This window comes from Lycorma delicatula, chromosome 8 (assembly GCF_047948215.1).
Source record: "Lycorma delicatula isolate Av1 chromosome 8, ASM4794821v1, whole genome shotgun sequence".
Classification (NCBI taxonomy): domain Eukaryota; kingdom Metazoa; phylum Arthropoda; class Insecta; order Hemiptera; family Fulgoridae; genus Lycorma; species Lycorma delicatula.
This window is the reverse complement of record NC_134462.1, coordinates 10,358,736-10,381,216: the sequence shown is the minus strand read 5'-3', so window position 1 is coordinate 10,381,216 and position 22,481 is coordinate 10,358,736. Positions and strand designations below refer to the sequence as shown.

The 22,481-nt window shown below is 32.9% G+C and overlaps 1 protein-coding gene across 3 annotated transcripts in view; it reads left to right on the top strand.

The window, feature by feature from the left end:
- The window catches only part of roq (RING finger and CCCH-type zinc finger domain-containing protein roquin), a 66,234-nt gene extending 44,181 nt beyond the window's left edge, over positions 1 to 22,053 (top strand). For 2 of the 3 annotated variants that reach the window (XM_075373697.1, XM_075373696.1), the window contains exons 14-18: positions 5,841 to 5,982; positions 10,629 to 10,698; positions 14,208 to 14,303; positions 15,728 to 15,841; positions 21,833 to 22,053. In XM_075373697.1, coding sequence (XP_075229812.1) covers positions 5,841 to 5,982; positions 10,629 to 10,698; positions 14,208 to 14,303; positions 15,728 to 15,841; positions 21,833 to 21,952 — 542 coding nt within the window. In that variant the 3' untranslated portion in view covers positions 21,953 to 22,053. Of the gene's footprint in view, positions 1 to 239; positions 1,152 to 5,840; positions 5,983 to 10,628; positions 10,699 to 14,207; positions 14,304 to 15,727; positions 15,842 to 21,832 lie in introns of those variants that run through there. The other variant, XM_075373698.1, reaches the window with a different exon arrangement.
- The last annotated feature ends 428 nt before the right edge of the window (positions 22,054 to 22,481 follow it).

Below are 22,481 nucleotides of genomic sequence, written 5' to 3'. Positions count from 1 at the left end.
CGATTGGTACCACTTAATACCACTTAATAAGTGGTGCCAGCCTCTCTAACCTAACCTGCCATTTAGTTGTCATGGATCCTTGGAGTGGTGCGCAACGTGCATTTGCTATCAAAGCGTTTTACAAAAACAATGACAGTGTGGAGGGAGCGCGTAGAGAATTTCGCCGTCATTTTAATCTGGGACGGCACGACCGTGTTCCATCAGCACATGCAATTAAAACATGGATATCTAATTTTTAGGAAACCGGTTCGGCAATGAAGAAGAAACCTCCAGGCCGTGAGTGAACCGTCCGTACACCACAGAATGTTCAAGCTTGTCAAGATGCTGTCGCACGAAGTCCACATCGGTCAATCAGTCGTCTCTCAGCATCTTTACAATTGCATAGTTCAAGTGTTCGAAGAATGTTAGTGAAGGACTTGCAATACTATCCATACAATTTGCAGATCGTCCAGGAACTGAAACCGAACGATGCAGTTGTGCGAGCACAATTCTGTAATGTAATGCTTCAGAAGATAAATGATAACGAAGAGTTTGCTCACAAACTGTGGATGTCAGACGAAGCGCATTTCCACCTCAGTGAATTTGTTAACAAGCAAAATTTCAGATATTGGGCATAAGAAAATCCTACGCAGCTACACCAGCGTCCGTTGCACAGCCAGAGAGTGACCGTGTGGTGTGCTATGTCATCTTACGGTGTTATAGGCCCTTATTTTTTTGAGGATGACAACGGTCTTGCGATTACAGTGACGTCGGCTCGTTACGTAGCCATGCTTGAAACCTTTGTTGTGGAACAACAAAAGAGATTTCCACCAATTCTTTACACAGCCTGGTTTCAACAAGATGGAGCAACGTCACATACTGCACAAATATCGATGGCAGCTGTACGCCGATTGTTTGGACAACGTGTCATTTCACGAAATGGTGACATTAGATGGCCTCCCAGATCGCCTGATCTCTCAGCTTGCTATTCCTTTTTGTGGGGTCTCCTTAAAAGCAAAGTGTTCCACAGTAGACCTGCTACAACGGAAGAACTGCAGCTACAACGGCAAAGATCCGAGAAGCAATTGCAGAAATTCCAGTTGAGATGTTACATCAAATCATGAAAAATTTAACGAAGAGACTTCGTGAGTGTTTACATAGAAGAGGAGGTCACCTGCAAGATGTCATCTTTAAACAATAAACTAAAATGTATGTATCCTAAAATTGACAACATTTGTACAATTACATGAAATAAAATTCATTTTCTAAAAAAAATTTTTCATTGTTATTTATTTTTTTTTATTTCCCGTTTCTTTGAATCGTCCTGTACAATATTGTCTTTTTACAATACTTTTCATTGAATTTAATATTATAATATTTTAGTAAAAAAGAATAACTTCTTGATTAAATACATGAAATTATGTACTAAATTTTTAATGGTAATATAAGAAATTTTTAATAAGGATCTATTTTTTAGGTTGAAAATTTCATTTAATCATTTCTACAAAAAAATGTTTAAAAAAATTAAGACATTGTGTTGATTAATGTTATTGAGTTTGTGTTGGCTTAGACTGCCCTTCGCAAGTAATTCAACTCATTAACAATTAGAAGGATTAATAATATGTAGAGTTTAAGATCCTTATGATAAAAATGTTATTGTAGTAACTCTTAACTCAATTATTGCATTATGCAGGTGTTAGGTTCAAAGATTTTTCATTTTAAATTAGACAGCTAGTTGTGCAATACAGTGTTCTCAACTTAGTTTTATTTTGAGTTTATTTCAATTTACCACTTTAACATTATTATTGAAATAAATTATTGTAGAATTGAAAATATTAATTAACTTTAGAATATCTGTCTTAAACTTTGGCTGTAACACATAAAAAGCATTTGAAATGAGAGACATTAAAGAGAGCTGGTTTTTCTAAGATTAATGTTCACTGTATATCTAGTCCCTATGGTGAAGAACTAGTTCATATTACCAGTATAGAGATCCTGCCAATTGTCATCTTGAGGTCTGGGATAAAATCCTATGAGTCTCTGATACTGATCCAATCCTTATAGGTGCATATAAGTCACTCTTGTAGCATAGTGGTTTCACTGATGCTGGCAGTGAATTATTAATTCACTGGCTTTTTACCCACCTATGGCTTTTTTACCGATTGCTTTTTACCCACCTATGTAGGTATGGTAGGTGGGCATCGATTGTTTGGTGGAATGAACATTGTCGTTACCGTTGGTAGGTTTATCCCTGCCAATGTTTGTAATTGAAAAGATAGTTGATGATTGCTTGAGTGATCATGGTTTGATTGTCTATGAGATTGCTGATGGCTCCCGATGTAACGTTCTGGTTCAGCAGGTTTGTTTCCTGCACAGGCATGCAGACTGGAAGAAATTTGTTGATTTACTTTTGGCCAGGCTCAGAGTTTTGGATCGAAGTCTGGATGTTTTGGATTTGGAAGATCTGGCAGTTGGTTTGTCGGCAGCTTTTCTTGATGCCGCTAAGTGTTTGAGTCCCCGAAGTTCTGGTTGAGAGAAGACTGCATTATGGTGGAATAGGGAGCTGTCCGGCATGAAGAGGGTGGTTTGTCGCTTGCGAAGAACTTCTCAATGTGATGGTGATTCGGAATGTCAGGCCATCCTTGTTGCTGAATACAGGACCCTGAGGTGTCATTACTTTCATAAAGTCCAGACTGCGAAAAGGGACTCCTGGCTTTCCTTTGTTCATGAGTAGGGGAACAGGGATCTCTGGGGCGTAGTATATAGGGTCTTGGGACACAAATGACGAAAGGATTTTCTTCTGCCTGCTCTCTTGACCAGGTTTGGTGTAATTTTGGATACTTCTGAGATTTTACACAAATTACTAGACAATTTACTGCCTGATGATAGTGAAGCTGGAGAGACCGCATACCATCTGTGGGTGCGGCGAGAGGTTGCTCAGTTCCGTGTGGGTGCAGTGTCCTTAGAAATCACTGAGGCTGAGGTGCGTCATGCTATCTGTAGTTTAGGTAGGGGTAAGGCTTTGATGGAATAATGGTGGAGCTTCTTGTTCGCTCGGTAGGGGAGAGTGTGAGAGTTGTCATGCGTGTATTTAATAAATTGTTGTTTGGAGGATATATCCCTGTGTGTTGGAAGAAGGGGATTGTGAAATTGAAATTGTTTAAAAATGGCAACAAGGATCGTGCTGTTAGTTTGTCGTATAGGCCTCGACATTACTTCTGGTTATTGGCAAGGTCTTTTAAAAGGTTCTGTATCTGCATATAAATGAGAGGTTAACTTCACAAAGATTGTTGATGGGGAATCAGTACGAGTTTCATCCCAGAAAAGGTACGGAGGATGCTATACTCTGTGGGATGAGTGCGGTAACAACCAGTGGGACGGAATATGTCCTGGGGATTTTCCTGGACATTTCCGGAGCATTCAATAATCTATGGTGGCCTTCTGCTATTTACAAACTTCAAAAAAGAGAATGTACTGTAAGTGAATTGCAATTTATGCAAAGTTACTTCAGTCACAGGATGTACTGGTTCGCGAGTGCAGCCTTGAGGTTGGCAAGATGCTGTCTAAGGGATGTCCCCAGGGCAGCATGTTGGGTCCATTATTGTGGGTGGTGGATTTTGATTCTCTTCTGCAGCTGAGGTTGTCCAGTGAGTGTTGCATAGTGGCTTATGCTGATGATGGACTCCTGCTGGTCGAAGGAGGGAGGTTGAGCTCCGAGCGACTCGGGCTTGCAGGATGCTTGAGCTGTTGAGTCATCAACACAAGATGACGTTTAGCTTGGGAAAGACCACGATGATGCTCCTCAATCCTGGTGATTGCAGGTGTGAAACCGATAAGATTTGATTACATCTGAGAAGCAGCAGTGGTATGTTGTTAAGAAGTTCAGTGAGTTGATTTCAGATAAAGTTCGAGAAATTGAACAACATGGCAACGCCTTGTGGCAGGCCAGATGGGATGAGACAGATGGTGGGCGTTATACGCATGATCTCTTAGTTTGCGGGATGTCTTTTGGGTGCACCCTAATAAATATGTGATGCCATTTCTTTTCAGCCATGGTGCTTTTAGGGACAAAATGCAGAAATTCGGCTTGGTAGATTCTGGGGTGTGTCCTCAATGTGGACAATTGGACGACATCTACCATGATTTTGTAAATGCTTGAAATATAAGTTAATGCATATGGAGATCATCTGTCAGCTTGATCTTATCAGGTCGGCATTGGATCTCCATTTGATCTCTCAAACTAGGGAGGAGCCAGGCTGAATGGGCAATAGTGGAGCATTTTGTAGTGTACTTTGCAAAGGAAAGGATTGTTGAGGGGATCTAGAGCTCTGCTTGGGTATCTCTGTTATTCTAATTTTATTGATGTTTTGTCTTGTAAATTATGTTTTTGTTTTTGTTGTTGTTCTTGTCCTTGTCCTTGTTTTGTTTTGTTTCAATGTTCCTATGTTGTTATTGTTCCATGTAATACTTTTATGTTTCGTGTTGTGTTGAACTCACTTTTACCTTATATAGATAGGTAGTTCAATTCCTTTGTTAGTTAAGTATTTTCAGTCTTGCTTTAGACTTGGTGAAATGTGTGAGATATTCAGGAGTTCTTTAATTAATAGTACACCGATGGGAATGTCGCTCATGGCCTTCGCATCGGTGGCATCCTAGCCGAGGTTTTGAAAATGATCTCTGGTAAAGCCCATAAGGGCTCGTAATGGAGGGGGTGGAAGAGGGTGTCTTCCTCTATGGGGTCAAGATGTGATGAAGAGTGTGAAGATATTGCTTGTTGAGCTGAACTGCATTCCAGTGAACTTGACATCCCAGTGTTTAACAATAAACATAATTTAGGATGAGCAATAGAGAACCACCTCCCCCTTTACTTCCCTTAGTCTGGTTCAGTTGTCTTTAATAACCCAGACTTGGGTTATATGGAACTTTCTTAGTGGCACTTTTTTCTATTCTGGTCAAAGGTTTTTTTACAAGAGTTTTACTCTGTTATTTAAGAATGAAATGCTGATTTATTTTTTTAAAAACTAAAGATAAAAATATACATTTTTCTCTTAGAGTTGGTCTGTATATGAGGTCTGACACTCTAATTCCTATAACAGCCAAAAAAGTGTTACCTACATTTTGATAAAGTTGGTTTATACGAGTTTCCTTGTTAGTACATGTCTTATCTCATTAATACATTTTTAACTAATACATACATAAACATCGAGCTGGTGGCCATCCTTAATTGAATATTGTGAAAACAGTAGAACTGTGAGTAAACTAATTGTATCAAATTTTGTATGAAAATTGGAAAATCTACTGCCAAAATTTTGAAATTGCTGAAACTTGTATAAAATGTGGATACTCTAAAAAAATTTTCAGAGAGGGCTGAAGAGATAGGAATTTCCTTAGAAGTGAGCTGGCGATAACAAAAATGATGGATATAAATGTGAACTAGACATTTCAGTGGGCTCAGCATATTCAGTATGGAACATTATATTAAGCTCTTTGTAGAGGACTGCAGGAAATAAAATAACTAACATCTTACTTTTCCTAATTTGGCTATAATGGGATCTTGTTATTCTAGATACTGATTTTATCTTTTGTAGTAATATCAGTTCATGTACACCTATTATGGTTTCAATGTCACAGTTGTTTATAATTATAATCTATAAATAATGAGTTCTGATTAAGTGTGGATTGCAACATAAAGAAGTGGTCGATTTATGACATAATACTTATATAATTTTAGAAAAAACTTCTTAAATGAGTTATTAGTGATGTAGAAAAATATTTATATATATTTTAAAAATTTTTTAAGAGATCTGTGTATTAATTTTTTACACATAATAAACAGCTTTTATATTTTTAATTGTTATCAGGTTATCCTGCTACAGCTCATATAATGGCTGCACCGACTCCAGCTACACTGGGTGATGGTTTTATTACTATTGGACATGGAATAATTGATCCTCCACAGATATTTTCAACTCAAAGAACTGATACGATATCTGCATCTAAAGAGTAAGTGTGTGTACAATTTAAAAAAGTAGGTACTGGGTAATCAATATACCCAGTTATAATTATTCCTAAGATATGAGTGAAATAGTTAGTTCATCGGTGATTACAATGCATTATTTCAAATTGTTAGTTCTGATTTGATTTTATATATTATATAATAAGGTCTACTTAAAATTATATTGTTTCTTTGAATATTGCCTTAATCCGTTCTACTCATACTATGGATATTAAGTTAATATTTAAAAGTGGTAATTAAAACATCTGGAATATTTCAGATAGTGGCACCTTTGAAAAAATGGAAAGCAAATATGAAATATGAATAATGAAAACGCCTAATAGGTATTCATATATTACCAATACATCATAATGTATATTTTTTGCATGCAGGTTTCCTTTCCATGAGTAGCTGTAATTTAATGGTAGCTAATGAGCCTAGTAGTTAAGATACTCAAAATTGAAAAAAAAAAATTAAACGCTGAAAAAATTACGGATCACAGCTTATTTTAAACTTTATAAAAATTACAAAATCATTAATAAAAATGTTAATTATTAGTAATATTTTCAAATATTGATATGCACCAAATAAATTACAAGCGGAGAAACAGTTTAGTGTATTGAGTGAAATGAGCTGTACTGAAATAATATCAATAATCTTTATAAACTAACCAATTATTCATACTTGTACAGACTTATTAATTTTTTTTAGACAACTAGAGATATGGTAAGCAAACTTAGTAGATTGCTCATATGAAATATTGGTTCACACCATTAATTTTTTTTTTTTATTTATCTGATGTATTTTTACAGAGGTTATTCAGAAAACATCCAATTCGTTATTACAAAAAAAAAAAAAAAACACTAATTGATAAAAAAAAAAATTATTATGCACACAGTGTATCACAAAATTCTCCCAGGACTTTCATGACCTATTCTATTCGTGAAAATAATGGAAAAGTTTATAAAAACATATGTCTTAAAATGCTTCATTTGCAAGTTATGGATAGTGAAAGATTTCGCTAGGATTAACCTGAAAAATCGAATAAAATAGGTTCCAGAACCGTATCTGAAGTAGTATTTGAGAAATCGGGATAAAAACCAATAAATTGGGGTAAAAAATCCTGTTTTTTTTATGTTTACGTTCAATGAATTTGTTAAATTTATAATAAATACATAAAAATTTTAATCAAAACTTGTAGAAAATTTAATTCTGAAAAGAGTGGTGTAAGATAAGTTGAATAAAACAAAGAAAAATGAGAAAAAATTGAATTTTATTTAGAAACAGTACTTTTAGTGCTTTTAGAAACGGTAAACTACATTTATCAGAAAAGTAGTTTAGTGTAAACAAAAACCAGTTCCTTTTTTTTGTGATATGAAAAATTTGTAAAAGTAAAATTTATTATTAAAGAATATTGTTAATTTAGAAAAGAACTGGAAATTACACAACAATTGTAAAATAAAAATAAACACTTAGATAATAATTGTTTTTTATTAATGACAGAAATACAATAAATTAACTGAAAAATTATTTCGCTAAAGTTCGCTATAAAATAACAGCTGATGAACAGTGTGCAACACTGTATTAGTGTTAAAATCATTCTGTAAGGTATGTTAAGTAATATTGGGTACTGTGAACTTCAGTGTCATTAGCGAAGGTTTTCTGTGAATTATAATTTGAACGTGACTGGTTTGCCATTGAAGGAATGTCATTCTCATTTACAGTAGCAGAAAATGCTGAAACGGTGTCCATTTTGGGTGTGTATAATGGTAATGTTGTAGCTGCTGCAGTAGAAATGAAATGTTTTCCAGATCCCAAAACAATTAGCACAACTTTTTGTAATGTTGAACAGGATCACAACCTAGTATTCGTACCAGCTGTGAACAATCTGTCCAACACAACACTGTTATTAATGAAATTATTATTGATACAGTTCAGCGTAATCACAGCTCCAAGTATCAATATACGTCTTTCTAAGCAGATCGGAGTTCTGTATTCTATGATTTGGAGGACACTTAAAAAAATAAAGTTTTATCCTTGTCATAAACAGTCAGTTCGACATATACACCCAGGAGACCGTCCGCTTCGCTTGGAGTTATGCAATGTCAAATACAAGTTGACAACTCTACAAGTATGTTTTTACCAATGAGGCAAATTTCACTCTACATGGTGTCATTAGCTTACATAATGAGCATACTGGACAGAAGTAAATCCTCATGAAATGGTGGAAGACAATTTTCAACACTGATTAAGTGTCAATATAAGGTGCATCCTTCTTCACAATCAACTGTTTGGATCGTTCATATTACCTGCCGCTTAAATGCTGAGGTCTACTTGCACTCCAAGAAAAATTGTTGCAGCTGCTTGAAGATGTTCTAGCACTGAGACAAAAAGTCTACTTCTAGCACGACGGCATGCCTCCCCTCTTCTCGTGTGCAATTTTCTCTCATTCAAATCATTTCCCTGAGAAATGGATTGGTTATGGAGATCCATATTCCTTGCCAACAAGATCGCCTGACCTAACACCTTTAGAATTTTGCGTCTGGGGATAGATGAAAATACCTTATACAAAATAAAAATACATTCTCGTAAGGAATTAATTGTCCGCATTATAGTTGTTGCTGACCAACTTGAAGATAGCCCTTAAGAACTTAAGGGGAACAAAAGCATTACAGAAGTGTGCCAAGAAATCTGTTGAAAATGGCTAGCTAATTTTTAAACATTTATTATATGCCAATATGTGTAATGCACTTTGGCTTAGTATAATGTTTTTAAATAAAATTCTAAGTTTTATTCAACTTGCCTTATACCATTTTGTTCAAAATGAAATTCTGTATAAGTTTTGTTGAAAAGTTTTATGTGTTCATTACTCATTTAACAAATTTATTGTACATAAATAAAAAACAGGGTTTTTTACCCCAATTTATTGGTTTTCACCCCAGATTTCAGAAAAGCCTTCTGCAGATATAGTTCTGGGAGCTATTTTATTCAATTTTTCAGGTTAAAAACTATAAGAAATCATAATTCCTACTCCTTAATTAACATCCTAAAAATTTCAGTATGGCCTCATTTCACTGGGGTAGCTAAACAACAGGTGAAGTCTTTCACTAACCGTAACTCGCAAGCAGTATATGTTTATATGAGAGTGGCCTCTTGCTTCCCAAAATTATGTTTGCAGCTTTTCTTATGTAGAAGTTAAAAGTATCCATCAAGTTGAATTCTTCAGTTGATGATTGTTGTAAATCTCTTGAAATGATTTGCAGAGATTTATTTTGACAATGGTAGAGGTATTCTGAGAGAATTTATATTTAACCATGAGGATTTTGTAAGTTTGCTGCTTGTACTTTTATTGGCTTTCATTAATTAAGAACGAAAAGGACTATTCATTATATTTTTATGTATATATATATATATGAATATTTTTAAATATTTCCACTCTGTTTTGAGCTGCAGGCTAAAAAATGTTAAGAATGTTCATTGGAACTCATTATAGTTTATGTAATATCTGAAGGTGGGTTCGTAGTATGCTATGGCATTTCCTCCACTGCTTTTAACATCACTCACGACTTCTCACACCAGCAGTTTCAAAGTAGTGTATTCCAAAAGTTACATCAGTTAATTTGCAATGACTTGCACTGAATATAATTATCACATCATTATTACAGTAACAAAATATGCTCTGTTATTACAAATAAAATTACTTATGCGTAATTAAGGATTTATATGAAGTAATTTATTTCTTGAAAGTATATGTTTTTTCTAAGTATGTTGCCAAACTAAGGTTTTGCTGTGAATAAATAATAACAATGAAGTAATATAAGAGTATATGAAATGAGTTGTTTGTTTATATTTAGGTTATAAAGTTATGATTTTCTTTGACGTGGTGTAGTAATTTATCAAAAATATTTTCAACTAGCATGTACATACCACTCAACCATTGTATTGAATCATTTGCTGTGATTATGCAATAATCATGAGTCTGAAATACTATATAAAACTTCTTCAGTTGTACATGTAAAATTAATTTAATTAATTAAAATGTTAATTCGTACTATATTTACAAAAAATATAAAATGATTTCATACAAAATAATTTATATAGTAGTTCAAATAAATTAATTAATTAATACAGTAAAAAAATGAATAACAGATGAAATAAATAATTAATAATTAAACGACAAATTTAAATAAATAATAGCAAAAATATATGAATATGGTAGAATAAACAATAATTTAAAAAAATATAAATAATAATAATAAATACAAATCTGTATAATTTGGAGGTCTTACTTTTGTGGCAACCAGTAACATGTGTTCTGCATGTTGGGTTATAGGAGTGGTGTAGAGGAAGCTTGTAGAGAGAACCCACCTCTAGATATTACATATACTATCCAGTACATTAAATACTAACATTTCATTAAAAATAAACTACCAACCATAATTCTAGACAATTTGATCTTAAACATTCACCTTCAAGGATAACTATCACTGATGGTAGACCTTCAATTTATATCTGTCTGGCCATTTTCACATATTGAATTTTATAAGTTTTCTGTGTTAGGTTTTTAAGTCAAGTTATAAAGTGAGTCTTTTTTTATGAAAAGTTTCTAATATGAAGACAATTATTTTTAATGTGATTTTTTTTTTCCCCCCAGAATTTATGCTGAATCTCAAAAAGTTAAACAACAAATACGTTCATTAGAAAAGAAGATAAATGATCTAAAGGTATGGATTTTTTTTAAATTTTTTGTTTGTGAAAATTAGTGGTAATAATCAATGAAAGTAACCACAAATTTACTGGATATCTTATAAATATTATCAATTCTTTAAATACTGTTTCCATCTAGCTCATTTTAATCTTAACTCATCTAAATTATGTACTTTTTACCTGCAGTGGGATGATTATATTTTTTAAATTAGGTGACAATTTTTTTGCAAAACTTATTTCTACTAGTAATAAAAGGAACTATTTCTTAAGAAAATACCAAAGATTACAAAAGTAAACTTTAATCTCGAAAAAAGTAAATAACTTACAGAAATATTTGTTATATAACCTTGAGTGCAGGTATATTTTAAAGATTTATTTACAAGTGTTCAGTGTGACATAGCAGATGTCCTATCTGTAATCAATCAATATCCTGCCAAATCCTATGAAGCATGTCTTGATAACTGTTTGTATTATCCAGTGCTGTAGCTCATCAACATTTCCTGGAAGCAGAGGAACAAATACTGTGTTTAACCTAATCCCATACAGAGAAGCGCATTATTGTGGTGGCTAGGAAATTTTCAGTGTCCAATCCAAGTCTGTACTTTGCTGTTGAGATACACAACAACTGCATGATCATAATGTGGTAGCGCACATCTTGCTGGAAAATTAATTCTGTGCCTACATCCTGCTATAATTGTGGCATTATGTAATGTTCAAGCATGCCCAAGTACAATATGCCAGTTACAGTTGACTTGGCAAAGGACCGTAAATTTTCTGACAGCTTACAGTACAAAAACCATTTACCTTATGCGAGTCCCATACATGCCCATTCTCATTTTAATTACTGCTTTGATCTTTTTCATTATAATAAACAGAACACAAATCTAGTAATCTTACAAAACGATTTTATAATATTAAAAATAGCACAAATCCTGATGTTACAGTTTACACAGACGGTTCTAAAAATGTTGATTATTAGTTATGGTTTCATGGTTGGCAACAGAACATACATGTTTGACCTTACCAGCATTACCAGTATTTTCATTGTAGAACTGTATACCACTAATAAGGCCTTATAATTAGCCCAAAATATTGATATGTTCTTGTTTCCCCAGATTCCATATGTCCTACAGGCGATTAATGATGTTTACTCTAGACACTACGTTGTCTATGAGATTCATTATGTCATTTTGCAAATGACTAGACATAACACAACAATGAGTTTCTGCTGGATCCCCAGCCATACAGGAATTACAAGCAATGAGTGCACTAGTAGTGAAGCAAAGGAGGCTAGTTTCCAGTCTCCTTGTCTGTTTCCTGAAGCGGGTGGTTCATTAAGAGTGGCACAGTGATTGGAATGCTTTTTTTTCCTGTTTAGCCTCCGGTAACTACCGTTTAGATAATTCTTCAGAGGATGATATGTGTAAGTGTAAATGAAGTGTAGTCTACATTCTCAGTTCGACCATTCCTGAGATGTGTGGTTAATTGAAACCCAATCACCAAAGAACACCGGTATCCACGATCTAGTATTCAAATCTGTGTAAAAATAACTGACTTTACTAGGACTTGAACGCTGGAACTCTCAACTTCCAAATCAGCCGATTTGGGAAGACGCGTTCACCACTAGACCAACCCGGTGGGCTAGTGATTGGAATGCTACCATGAATAATACCAGTTAAGAACACTATATCACCATAGAGCTGCTCATGCAGAAAAACCACCGAGAGGACGTTATTATCCGCCATTAGTGAATAGGACACACTAGGCTCACTCATCGAAATCTGATGACTCAAACAGATGCACCAGTTTGTGCTTTGTGCTTGCTGCAACTGCCAACTGACAGTGCACCACATGTTTGTGGATTGTATCTGTTATGTGGCATTGTATCACAAGTTTAACCTAGGGTCTAACATAAAAACCATTTCAGGAGAAAATGAAATGTTTCTGTCTTTAGTTTTACAATTTCTTAGGGTCATCTGTTCAATTGTGTGATGTGGATCCTACTCACCCCCTATCAGAACATTATGTCAATTCACTTTACCACTGATATGGAAGGTTGCTTTGTCACTGAATACAATTTTGTTAAGATAATTATCTCCTGTCTCAATTTTTTTTAACATGTTTACACAAAACTCAGTTAGTTTTTCTTATCACCTTCACTCAAAGCTTGGATCAGTTATAATTTGTACAGTATATAGAACAGTCAATTATGCAATACCCTCCGTACTGTAATCATAGGAATATTCAGTTCTCAGCTGGCACGTCTCGTTGATTTTCCTGGACTACAAATGACTGTCTGCAATACTTGTTAGATCGCTGCTTCAGAAATTGAAAGTTTACCCTGACCTGGCGTCCTATGTGATACACAATCTGTATCAATGAAACGATTGTTCCACACAATAGTAGGCTGTCTTTGAGGTGAATGCTTGCAATATTTAGTCGTGAATTGTGTCTAAATGGTAACAGCTGATTTGGATACATGAAACCATAAACAAAACTGAGTATGCTTTCCACAAGTATATGACTCCATGATGACTGATAGAATTACTCATTCATGCATGTCACCTAGTTTTCACTAGGTGGCATGCAGGCACATATTAACTAACTGTGTTAGGCAAGAATGGAACTTGAAGATATATGTACTGTATTCAACAATTCTGTAAGTTATTTACTCTTTTTCATTATTAAAGGTTACTTTTGTATAACTAATTGAGAAATACTCTTGTATATTGGCTGCTTCAAATAAGTACAAGTCACAATTTAGTAGTTACTGTAGTCAAAAAGTAAATCATCAAAATATAAGCATTTCTAGGGTTAGTTAAAAATTACAAAAAATAATTTGCTCACAGTTTACATTTAATAATTGCCAGACTCTCATGTGCAGTATTTTTCATTATTATTTATATCTGGGTTGCCTAGTTCTTATATTGCATATTGTATAAATATAAACAACATTTTTTTTTTGTAATTAGATAAAAAGTATATTACAAAACATTTTATTTATATATTTAATATTATATGAAATATAAACCACCTTAACACAGTAATTAGATAAGTTAAACTTACCATATCAATTTCCAATTGATCCGTAATGTATCAATTTTGGAAATTAGTATGTATGGTAAGTTTAACTTAGCTAATTACTGTGTTTCAGTGATTTATATTTCATATAATATGTTTTATTAACATGTTAATTAATACCAGCTGAAGATGAAGGATAGCGTGAAAACTAGTTTATTGTAAATTAATATCATAATTTTAACTTATCTAATTACTGTGTTTTGGTTGTTTATATTTTATATATATGTATATTCTCAAATGCATGATTAAAATATTTCATTTAAAGAACAAATATTGAATTCTTTGCTTCTATGAAGAAGTTCGAACTCCTGAAAAAAGTTTAGAAGTTTGACTGAAAGTATGTTTAGAATAAGAATACTATTTGAATATCAATTCATATTATCTTTTGCTGATAAAAATTATAGTGTTATTACTTGATTATTCTTCATGGTCTTTTTTTTTGAAGTTGCAAGGAGCAGTTCTGACAGAAAGTGAAAAACTTTCTCAAGAATTACAACTGATTGAACATGGCATTAGAGAGAAAGAAAAGGAATTGAAGTTGGTAAGTTTTTCTTATTTGTGACTGCAATATTACATAAACCTTTATTATAAAAAAAGGAAGAGAATTTTTTTTTGTTTGGGATTAAGAAAAAACTACCCGTTCCATCGCTACTACATTTTTACCCATCTTTTTTGGTTTAAAAACTGAGAAAGTTTATGGATATATTTCATCTTGAAAAAATATATGTATATAAAATGTAGTAGTGGAGATTTGCTGGTTGAAGTCTAAACTTTAATAAATTGTTAACTGTGAGCTGGGCTTGAACTGATTGATTATGAACATCTAAACACCAATTTCTAGATTTTTTGAGTTTCATTCCGAATTCCACAGTATAAAATTGATTTTGAATTTTTTTGAAACTCTGTTATTTTTTTAATTTCTCTGTAACAAATGAACTGATCAGGTTGAATAAATCAACCTGATTGTCAGTAAACCAATTTCTAATTTTTTTTAATTTGACCTTGAAAGGTGATGAAAAGTAAAAATGTTTTTGAACAATAATGTAAATTTTCCCAATCCCAACTATTGTAAATGAGATATTCAGTAGATTTGGGCTTGCAAACTTCAGATAAATATTTAAAAACCACTTTCAGGTTATTTTAATTTTGATTTTTATAAGGGGTGCGTAGGTATAGAGCACTGTGACTCAGTCGCCACTGCCACTGTCACTGTCACTTTTACTGTATATGTGACTGGCTGCGCCTGCCTCCAGTTACTTGACTAACAAACATAAAATAAAAAGATTGACCACTACGGGAAACAAAAGTAACCTTATAACATGGGCAAAGCTGCGACAGGAAGCTAGTCTAATATAAAAATAATAACGTTCATTGTAATGTTTGTAGTAATATATTAGAGAACAGTAATTATTATGAGAATAGATTTTTATTTTAAGAAGCGGTAAACATGTCTGAATGATACTTTAAATTCTGAACGCAGATGGTTTCACATTGTTGCTGCTAAACATAATTTAAAATGCATTAATAATTGTTTCTGTTGAGAGATAAATCATCACAAAATAAATTTTTATTCAAGATATACTGTTGTAATGAGGAAATCAAAATTAAGAAGTAGGTATTGGAAGAAAAATAAAATGCAGGTTATACATATATAAAATAACCAATTAAGAAATAAGGAATTTGTTGCCTTAAAAAACAAATAGTGTGTTTTATAATTTTCCTCTGGTAAATTTAAAGATGTACTATCACCAGATATTAATATTTTATTATGTTTAACATTTTAACACAATAAAATGTAAATATATGGTACTTGCTTTATATTTGATAAGCATCACATGTAGATTTTTTTTTATCAACTTTTATTTCTGTTTTCATACCACACATTTATTTGAACATATACATTTTACTCAGTTATGATCAGTTTTTATATTTGGGCTTTGAATAAAACTAAAGTTTTATTTTCAGACTCAAATGGTTTCCTGTACACCAGTTTTGACAAATCTTAATTGGAATAATAATAATAATAACAACAATAATAACAGAGAAGGTTGGAATAATACAGACTACAGGAGTGATGATGTAAGCTATCTCTTATTCACTTTACTATCATTTTTATTTTATTTTTTTAAATTAGCTTCACAAATAATTTAGGATATATTACCTATAAATATATTGGTATGTTAATTTTTATTTACAGAATCAACCATCTTTGTTAGTGTGTTGATTTGTTGATTGATGATAAGTTGCCTCTAAATTACAAATGAAATTTGTTATTAAAACTACCTAATGGCCATGATTTAACAAAAAATATACAGCTATTACTAATTTACATAAGGACTTATAAGGATTTATTATCTTTTGTATCTTCAGGGATTTTTTTTTAACTTGATTCTGTTATTTATTCATTGAAACTTATCTTTGTTTCATAGTTGTCAACTTCCATTATCTTTAAAGAATCACAAAAACCCTTTTGATGAGACAAGCACAATATAAGTGCTCGAATTTGAATTAATATTGGCTACTGAAATAAACCAGTTGTAATAGCAAAATGGTAGCATAATGGTGTGCAGCAACCTGTAATCTGATTATATTCCCATTTGCTTCCAATTCTAATCAGTAATTATATTATCAATAACACTATAACATAGAACTTGCCATTTTCAATTTTGCCAACAGTGAGATCCATGATGCAATTCATGTTTTTGCAAGCGTAACTCAGCAAGGTGTTTGTTTATACTGTTTTACAGTAACTATGTTAAGCTTGATACTACTATGAGAAAAAATGATGCCAGAAATTGTCAAAAGCTTGACAGTGTGCAGTCCCATTCTGCCAAATGTATAAAGACAAAACTTGAGAAGTTATAAGTGAGATAAGGTGAGATTGATTTAGCTATACTAAGGATACAGTTGAGGAAATATTATTATTTGCAGGACTGGACTGAGAGTAAATGTAAGAAGCATATTGAGAAGACCAAAGATCAGACGGATTGGCCAAATTAAGGAAGATGTAGAGATCAGAGTTTCAAATATACAAATATGGTGGTAGATGAAATGTAGAGGGAAAGTGATCAATAAAAAGGCTCTAAAAACAATAACCTCCAAGAAAGAAACATCTGGTGATGTCCATAACTTGGTTGTAACATGAAAAATAATTTGATTGCTAAACATTTTATTACAAGGTTAAATAATAAAAATTTGTGGGGAAAAATGTCTATAAACAAAGGAAAACATTTAGAATAAAAAATTATTGTTACACTAATAAATTAAAAATTATGTTACTGTAAAAGCACATTTTACAGAATAGAGTACTTTGTTTAAAAGAGAAAAGAGAGTATTTTGTACATTGAAATGAAAAAAAAAATTAAGCATACTAAGAATGGTAATTATATATAAAGGCAATCATTCATTTTCATTTTTGTGAATAGCATATTATCAAAAACACTAATTGAAGAATAAAATTGTTGTTGCCATGAAATTAAGAAAGTGCACATGACGTGTTGTACACATCATCCCAAGCTGAAAAGTTAAAAGAAATTGAAAAATATTGCCAAATAATGTTTAATGAAGAAAAAAAATCAGTGAGTACACTGGAATTACAGACATTCAAGTATTTTTAAGTTAAAAATTTACTGCCAATAAAAATTCATCATCATCATCTACTTCAAGCCTTAGGCCTTTAAGTTGCAAACTTAAAGTCAATTTTCTTCCCATCTCTTCTTGGGTCTTCCAATTTTCCTGTATCCCACCAGCTTGTACTGCGTTAGCCTTGTGGGAAAATGAAAATTATCTATTCTATCCACATTTTGTTTCCAATTATTTTTATATTCAATAATTTTGTTCTTCAAGCTGAAAATATTCAGCTGTTGTCGCACTTTGTCATTTCATACTGTATTCCTTTGGTTAATTCGTATAACAAATCTAAGAAAATGCATTTCAGTAGCCTGTAATCGGCTTTTATCAGCTGAGTCAAAACTATGTTTCACAGCCATACAGATCCACTGGAACAGCTATGCTTTTATAAAGTTTTGTCATTCCTCACCCTGCCATGCAATGTTCTAATAGAGTACCACACATTTTATTAAACTTTACTATCTTATTTTTTACATCCATTTCCACAAAAGAGGTGATCTACTGCATCCCAGAAATTTAAATTCATTCACTTGGTCAATGATTTTATACTTCATTACTAACTTACATCACAGTAGATTTAATCCAGAAAAGGACATGGAAACTGTTTTACCCAGTGAGATATTAAAATTATATTCTTTGACTGTCTTATTCAATTCAAACAAGAATGCTGTAGATAATCTTCTTTGTTGGATATAATAACTTGATCATAGGCAAACAAAAGTGTCATTACAAAATTATTCTGATGAATATCATCATCAGCTTTTAAAATGTTTAACATTTTTCGATTCCCTAATGGCATATTCTAAATAATATTAAAATATAGGTGAAATTCCACACCCTTGTCTAATGCCCATGTTCACCTTCCTATATTCAACCTTTCCATATCGCAATCTAACCGCTACTCTTTTCTCCTGGTATAAAGTTTTCTATATCTCTATAATTTGTAAAGGAATTCCTCTTTCCACCATTATATTCCGTAATCTATTTCTCAGTGCTCTATCAATGGCCTTTTCATAATCAATTAAGTACTGCAGTTAAATTCCCTTCTCTTCTCTTCAATGTAATTTGTGTTAATATAGAAATATTGTCCACGAACATCCCTTCCGAAAACCAGTTTGTTCTTTCAGCAGCACAGTCTCTACAGTGAGTCTAATTCAATTAATCAAAATCTGGGGAAATAACTTATAACCGGAATTTAACAAATTTATTCCTCTATAATTACTAAGACCTCTATTACCTCCTTTAAAAATAGGTACAATCAACGCATTGTCGTCCTCAATCCTCTGCTTCCAGCATAAGTCAAGGAAACTTGCTAACTGGGTGTGCAATTCCAGTGGTGCTAATTTAAACAATTTCATGTTCAAGTTGTCCGTCCCTGGTGCTTTCTTATTATGACTAAAGCAAGAGCCGTTTGCAATTCCTTAGGTCTATATTGCTCTTTATTGATCTCTGATTGCGTTTATGTGCAATTGTGTTTTTTCTTATTAATTTCTCTTTCAAGATCATCATTCCAGGTGTATAACCCTCTCTTTTTCAAAGACTTATACCTCATACCCAAAGTGTCAGATGTTTCAGAAAGTTTTAATATTTCATCCAGTTTTTTTCTACATCATTTACATCCAAACATATGTTATCCTTGAGATGGGGGTGTACACGATTTTGGTACAAAAATCTTATAGAGAGATCCATCAGAAGATGTTTCTTTCACTCCTGTGTCCTACATTTTGCATTTCCGGGTTAGCCTTAAACCATTTCTGTCTCAAAGCTACTTCACCACGCATCAGATAATGATCAAAGTCAATATCTGATTCTATAAAGACTTAACATCATGGAATAACTTTGACTGTCTTTCATTAGCCAAGAAATAATAAGCGACTTGTATCCTCTACTAGTCCAAGTATATTTGTGAATTTCTTTGTGTTTAAAAAATGTGTTTTCAATACACAGTCTGTTAAAACTTGCAAAATCTCGCAACATCTTTCCATATCTATTTAAACATGTTTCACCAGTGGACCCATAATATCACTAATAGGCTGGTTCCCCACTCTTGCATTTAGATCACCTCCTATCAACAAGTAATCATTCTTATTCAATGTATCTATCACTTGCTGCAATTCCCTGTAGAACTCTTCTGAAACATCATCCCATCCTTCTTCTGGAGCATAAACCACTACCACAGATAGATCCCCTATCAATCTAGAACCTGCAACTCATGATCCTTTCACTGTGCCAAGCCTATGACTTAAGTCTCCTGCTCCAGTAATCATTTACTAAAACCGCTACTCTCATTTACTAAATGAAACTAGTTTACTCTCTTTTGAAACTCCACTATAGATAAGACCAATACAATCCTATGAGGTGTGATCAAAAAATACGGTGAATGAATTTTTGCAGTGGCAACTGCCGACGCTACATCCATATGCTGTAATTTGTCCAATAGCGTGATCAACTGAGACAGGCAGGGACAAGTTGTAACACGTTCGAGCTTGCCAGGGCCGCTAGAGTGAGGTTATGTTTATCGTGTCTGTCGCACAACATGGATTTTGAACAACGCATTAACATTAAGTTTTGTTTTAAGTTGCAAAAGAGTGCCAAAGAAGCTCACGAAATGTTAGAATTGGTGTACGGCGATAATGTGGTAACTTTGAAGACTGTGTACAAGTTGGTATAACTGATTTAAAAACGGAAATGAGTCTGTTGAAGATGAGCAGCATGCGGGACGTCCAGTAACCTCAAAAACAGTTGAAAATGTGCAAAAAGTGGAAACAATGGTTCGTTCAAACAGGTGAATGACTATTCGAGAGCTATCGGAAGACCTTAACATCTCGTACGGATCCGTTCAAAATATTTTAACTAATGAATTGCAAATGAGACGAGTGAGTGCAAAATTTGTTCCCAAACTTTTGAGTGATGAACAGAAGGAAAATCGTGTGTCAATTTGCACAGAGTTGAAGGGTAATCTTCATGCAAATCCGGACTTCATGGCCAAAATTGTAATTGGAGATGAAAGTTGGGTCTATGGCTATGACCCTGAGACCAAAATGCAGAGTTCCCAATGGAAAACCAGTTCATCTCCTCGCCCTAAAAAGGCACGTCAGTCAAAATCCAACATCAAGGTCATGCTCGTTGTTTTTGTTTTTTTTATAGTGAGGGCATAGTGCGATCAGAGTTCGTTCCAAGGGGAACATCTGTAAACTCTGAATTTTATAAGGGTGTACTGCAACGTTTGCGAAACGACATACGAAGAAAGCGACCAGAAAAATGGACCAATGGCTTCCTTCACCATGACAACGCACCGTGTCACACCTCGCTTCTCATTCCCGAGTTTTTGGCAGAAAAAAGTGTTCCTGTCTGTCCATACTCATCGGATTTAGCACCATGCGACTTTTGGCTCTTTCCAAAAATTAAAACTGTGCTTAAAGGAAAACGTTTTGACACCATTGCTGACATTGAGAGGCCCATGACCGAACAGCTGAAAGCCCTTCCGAAAAACGCCTTCCAGAAATGCCTTCAGTCATGGAGTCAACATTGGGATAAGTGCATTGCTAGCCAAGGACAGTACTTTGAAGGAGATTAAATCGAATTCTACGTAACCTTATTACTTTTTTTAATAAAAAATTATTCACCATATTTTTTTTATCATACCTCGTATGTTCATACTCCCATGAAGCTTCTTCATCTCTGATATCATCGCTGGATCAGTCTTATGTGCAATTATCTCTCACCAGTTCTTCCTGTTTTAAAGCCAAAAAGAATTAAAACAAACTGAAAAATATTGTAATGTTTTATGAAAAAAAATATCAGCCAGAGTACACTGGAATTACAGACATTTAATTATTTTTAAATTAAAAATTTACTGCCACTAGAAATTGGTAGTACAAATTATATAAAACGGTGGTCGTTTTAATAACCTTTGCATAAGGTTCACAAAAGTCTTATCATGAGATTTCCAGGCTCTGAGGGAGTACTCCAAAATTGACTTTTGATTAGCTGTCAAAATAAACTAGTTGCTGTAGCAACATGGAGTGTATACAGTGGCCATGAACAATCTGTTATTTCCTGAAATACCAGTACCCGACCTCTCCTAAAGATTATTTAAGCGTAATAATATTCATTATCTGTGCCTTCTACAATTCCTTTTCTAGAAAGAATCCCTTTGTCGTTCCCTCTAGGTATTCTTCATTTTCTCTCTTCTTTTTGGAAGCTTCTCTACCCATTACAATATCTTTTACTGGATTTGAGCCTAGATAATTGACTTTGATAATTCTGATTTTTTGCCAGCAGAAATTTGCAGTTTGTTTATTATTTCATGTATTAACCAGTATTGGTTTTTTATGTACTGCAGTTTGTAATTTCTGCATATCCAAACAAAAATATTATTAAATTCATATCTGTTATTATTGGATTGTAGTATTGAATTTTCTTTTGTTTTACATATAGGAAGACTCATATGAAGCAGGTATTGCTAATGATATAAAAGAATTGGAACTAAGATGGGAATTTGAATTGGAAGAACATGAGAAACGTTGGTCTAGTGAAGAAGATTCCATTAAAAAATAAACAGGATGTTTATGAGGAGATGAAATGTAAACATAACCTGTTTAGTTTTGATTTTGTTATTATTCCTGTTAAAGGAAAGACCAAGATTTCTTCTGTATTTGCAGAAATGAAAAAATATAGAAATAAAAACTGAACAAATTTTTGTTTAGGATATTATGATTGAGTTAATAAATAAATAATATTTATTTAGTTATTAAATGTGACGATCCACTATGAAGATGTAATTAAGTTAATTATGTTTAAGTGGAATTTTATTATTATGCAAAATGCTATGTGTATAATTTTAGTTTAATTATTTTAAAAGTATCTATATTATATAATAATAATAATATTAATAATCTTCAAATGATTGAACAGAATTTGTTTATTTCGTTTAATTTGACTATTTCTTTTTAGTTTGTTAAACTTTTTTGTTTGTTATTATTTATTATATAAACATACATAATATCTGATGCATGATTTGATTTCATTAAGTATATATTTCATAATATATATATATATATATTATGTGTATAACAAGAAGAAAAAA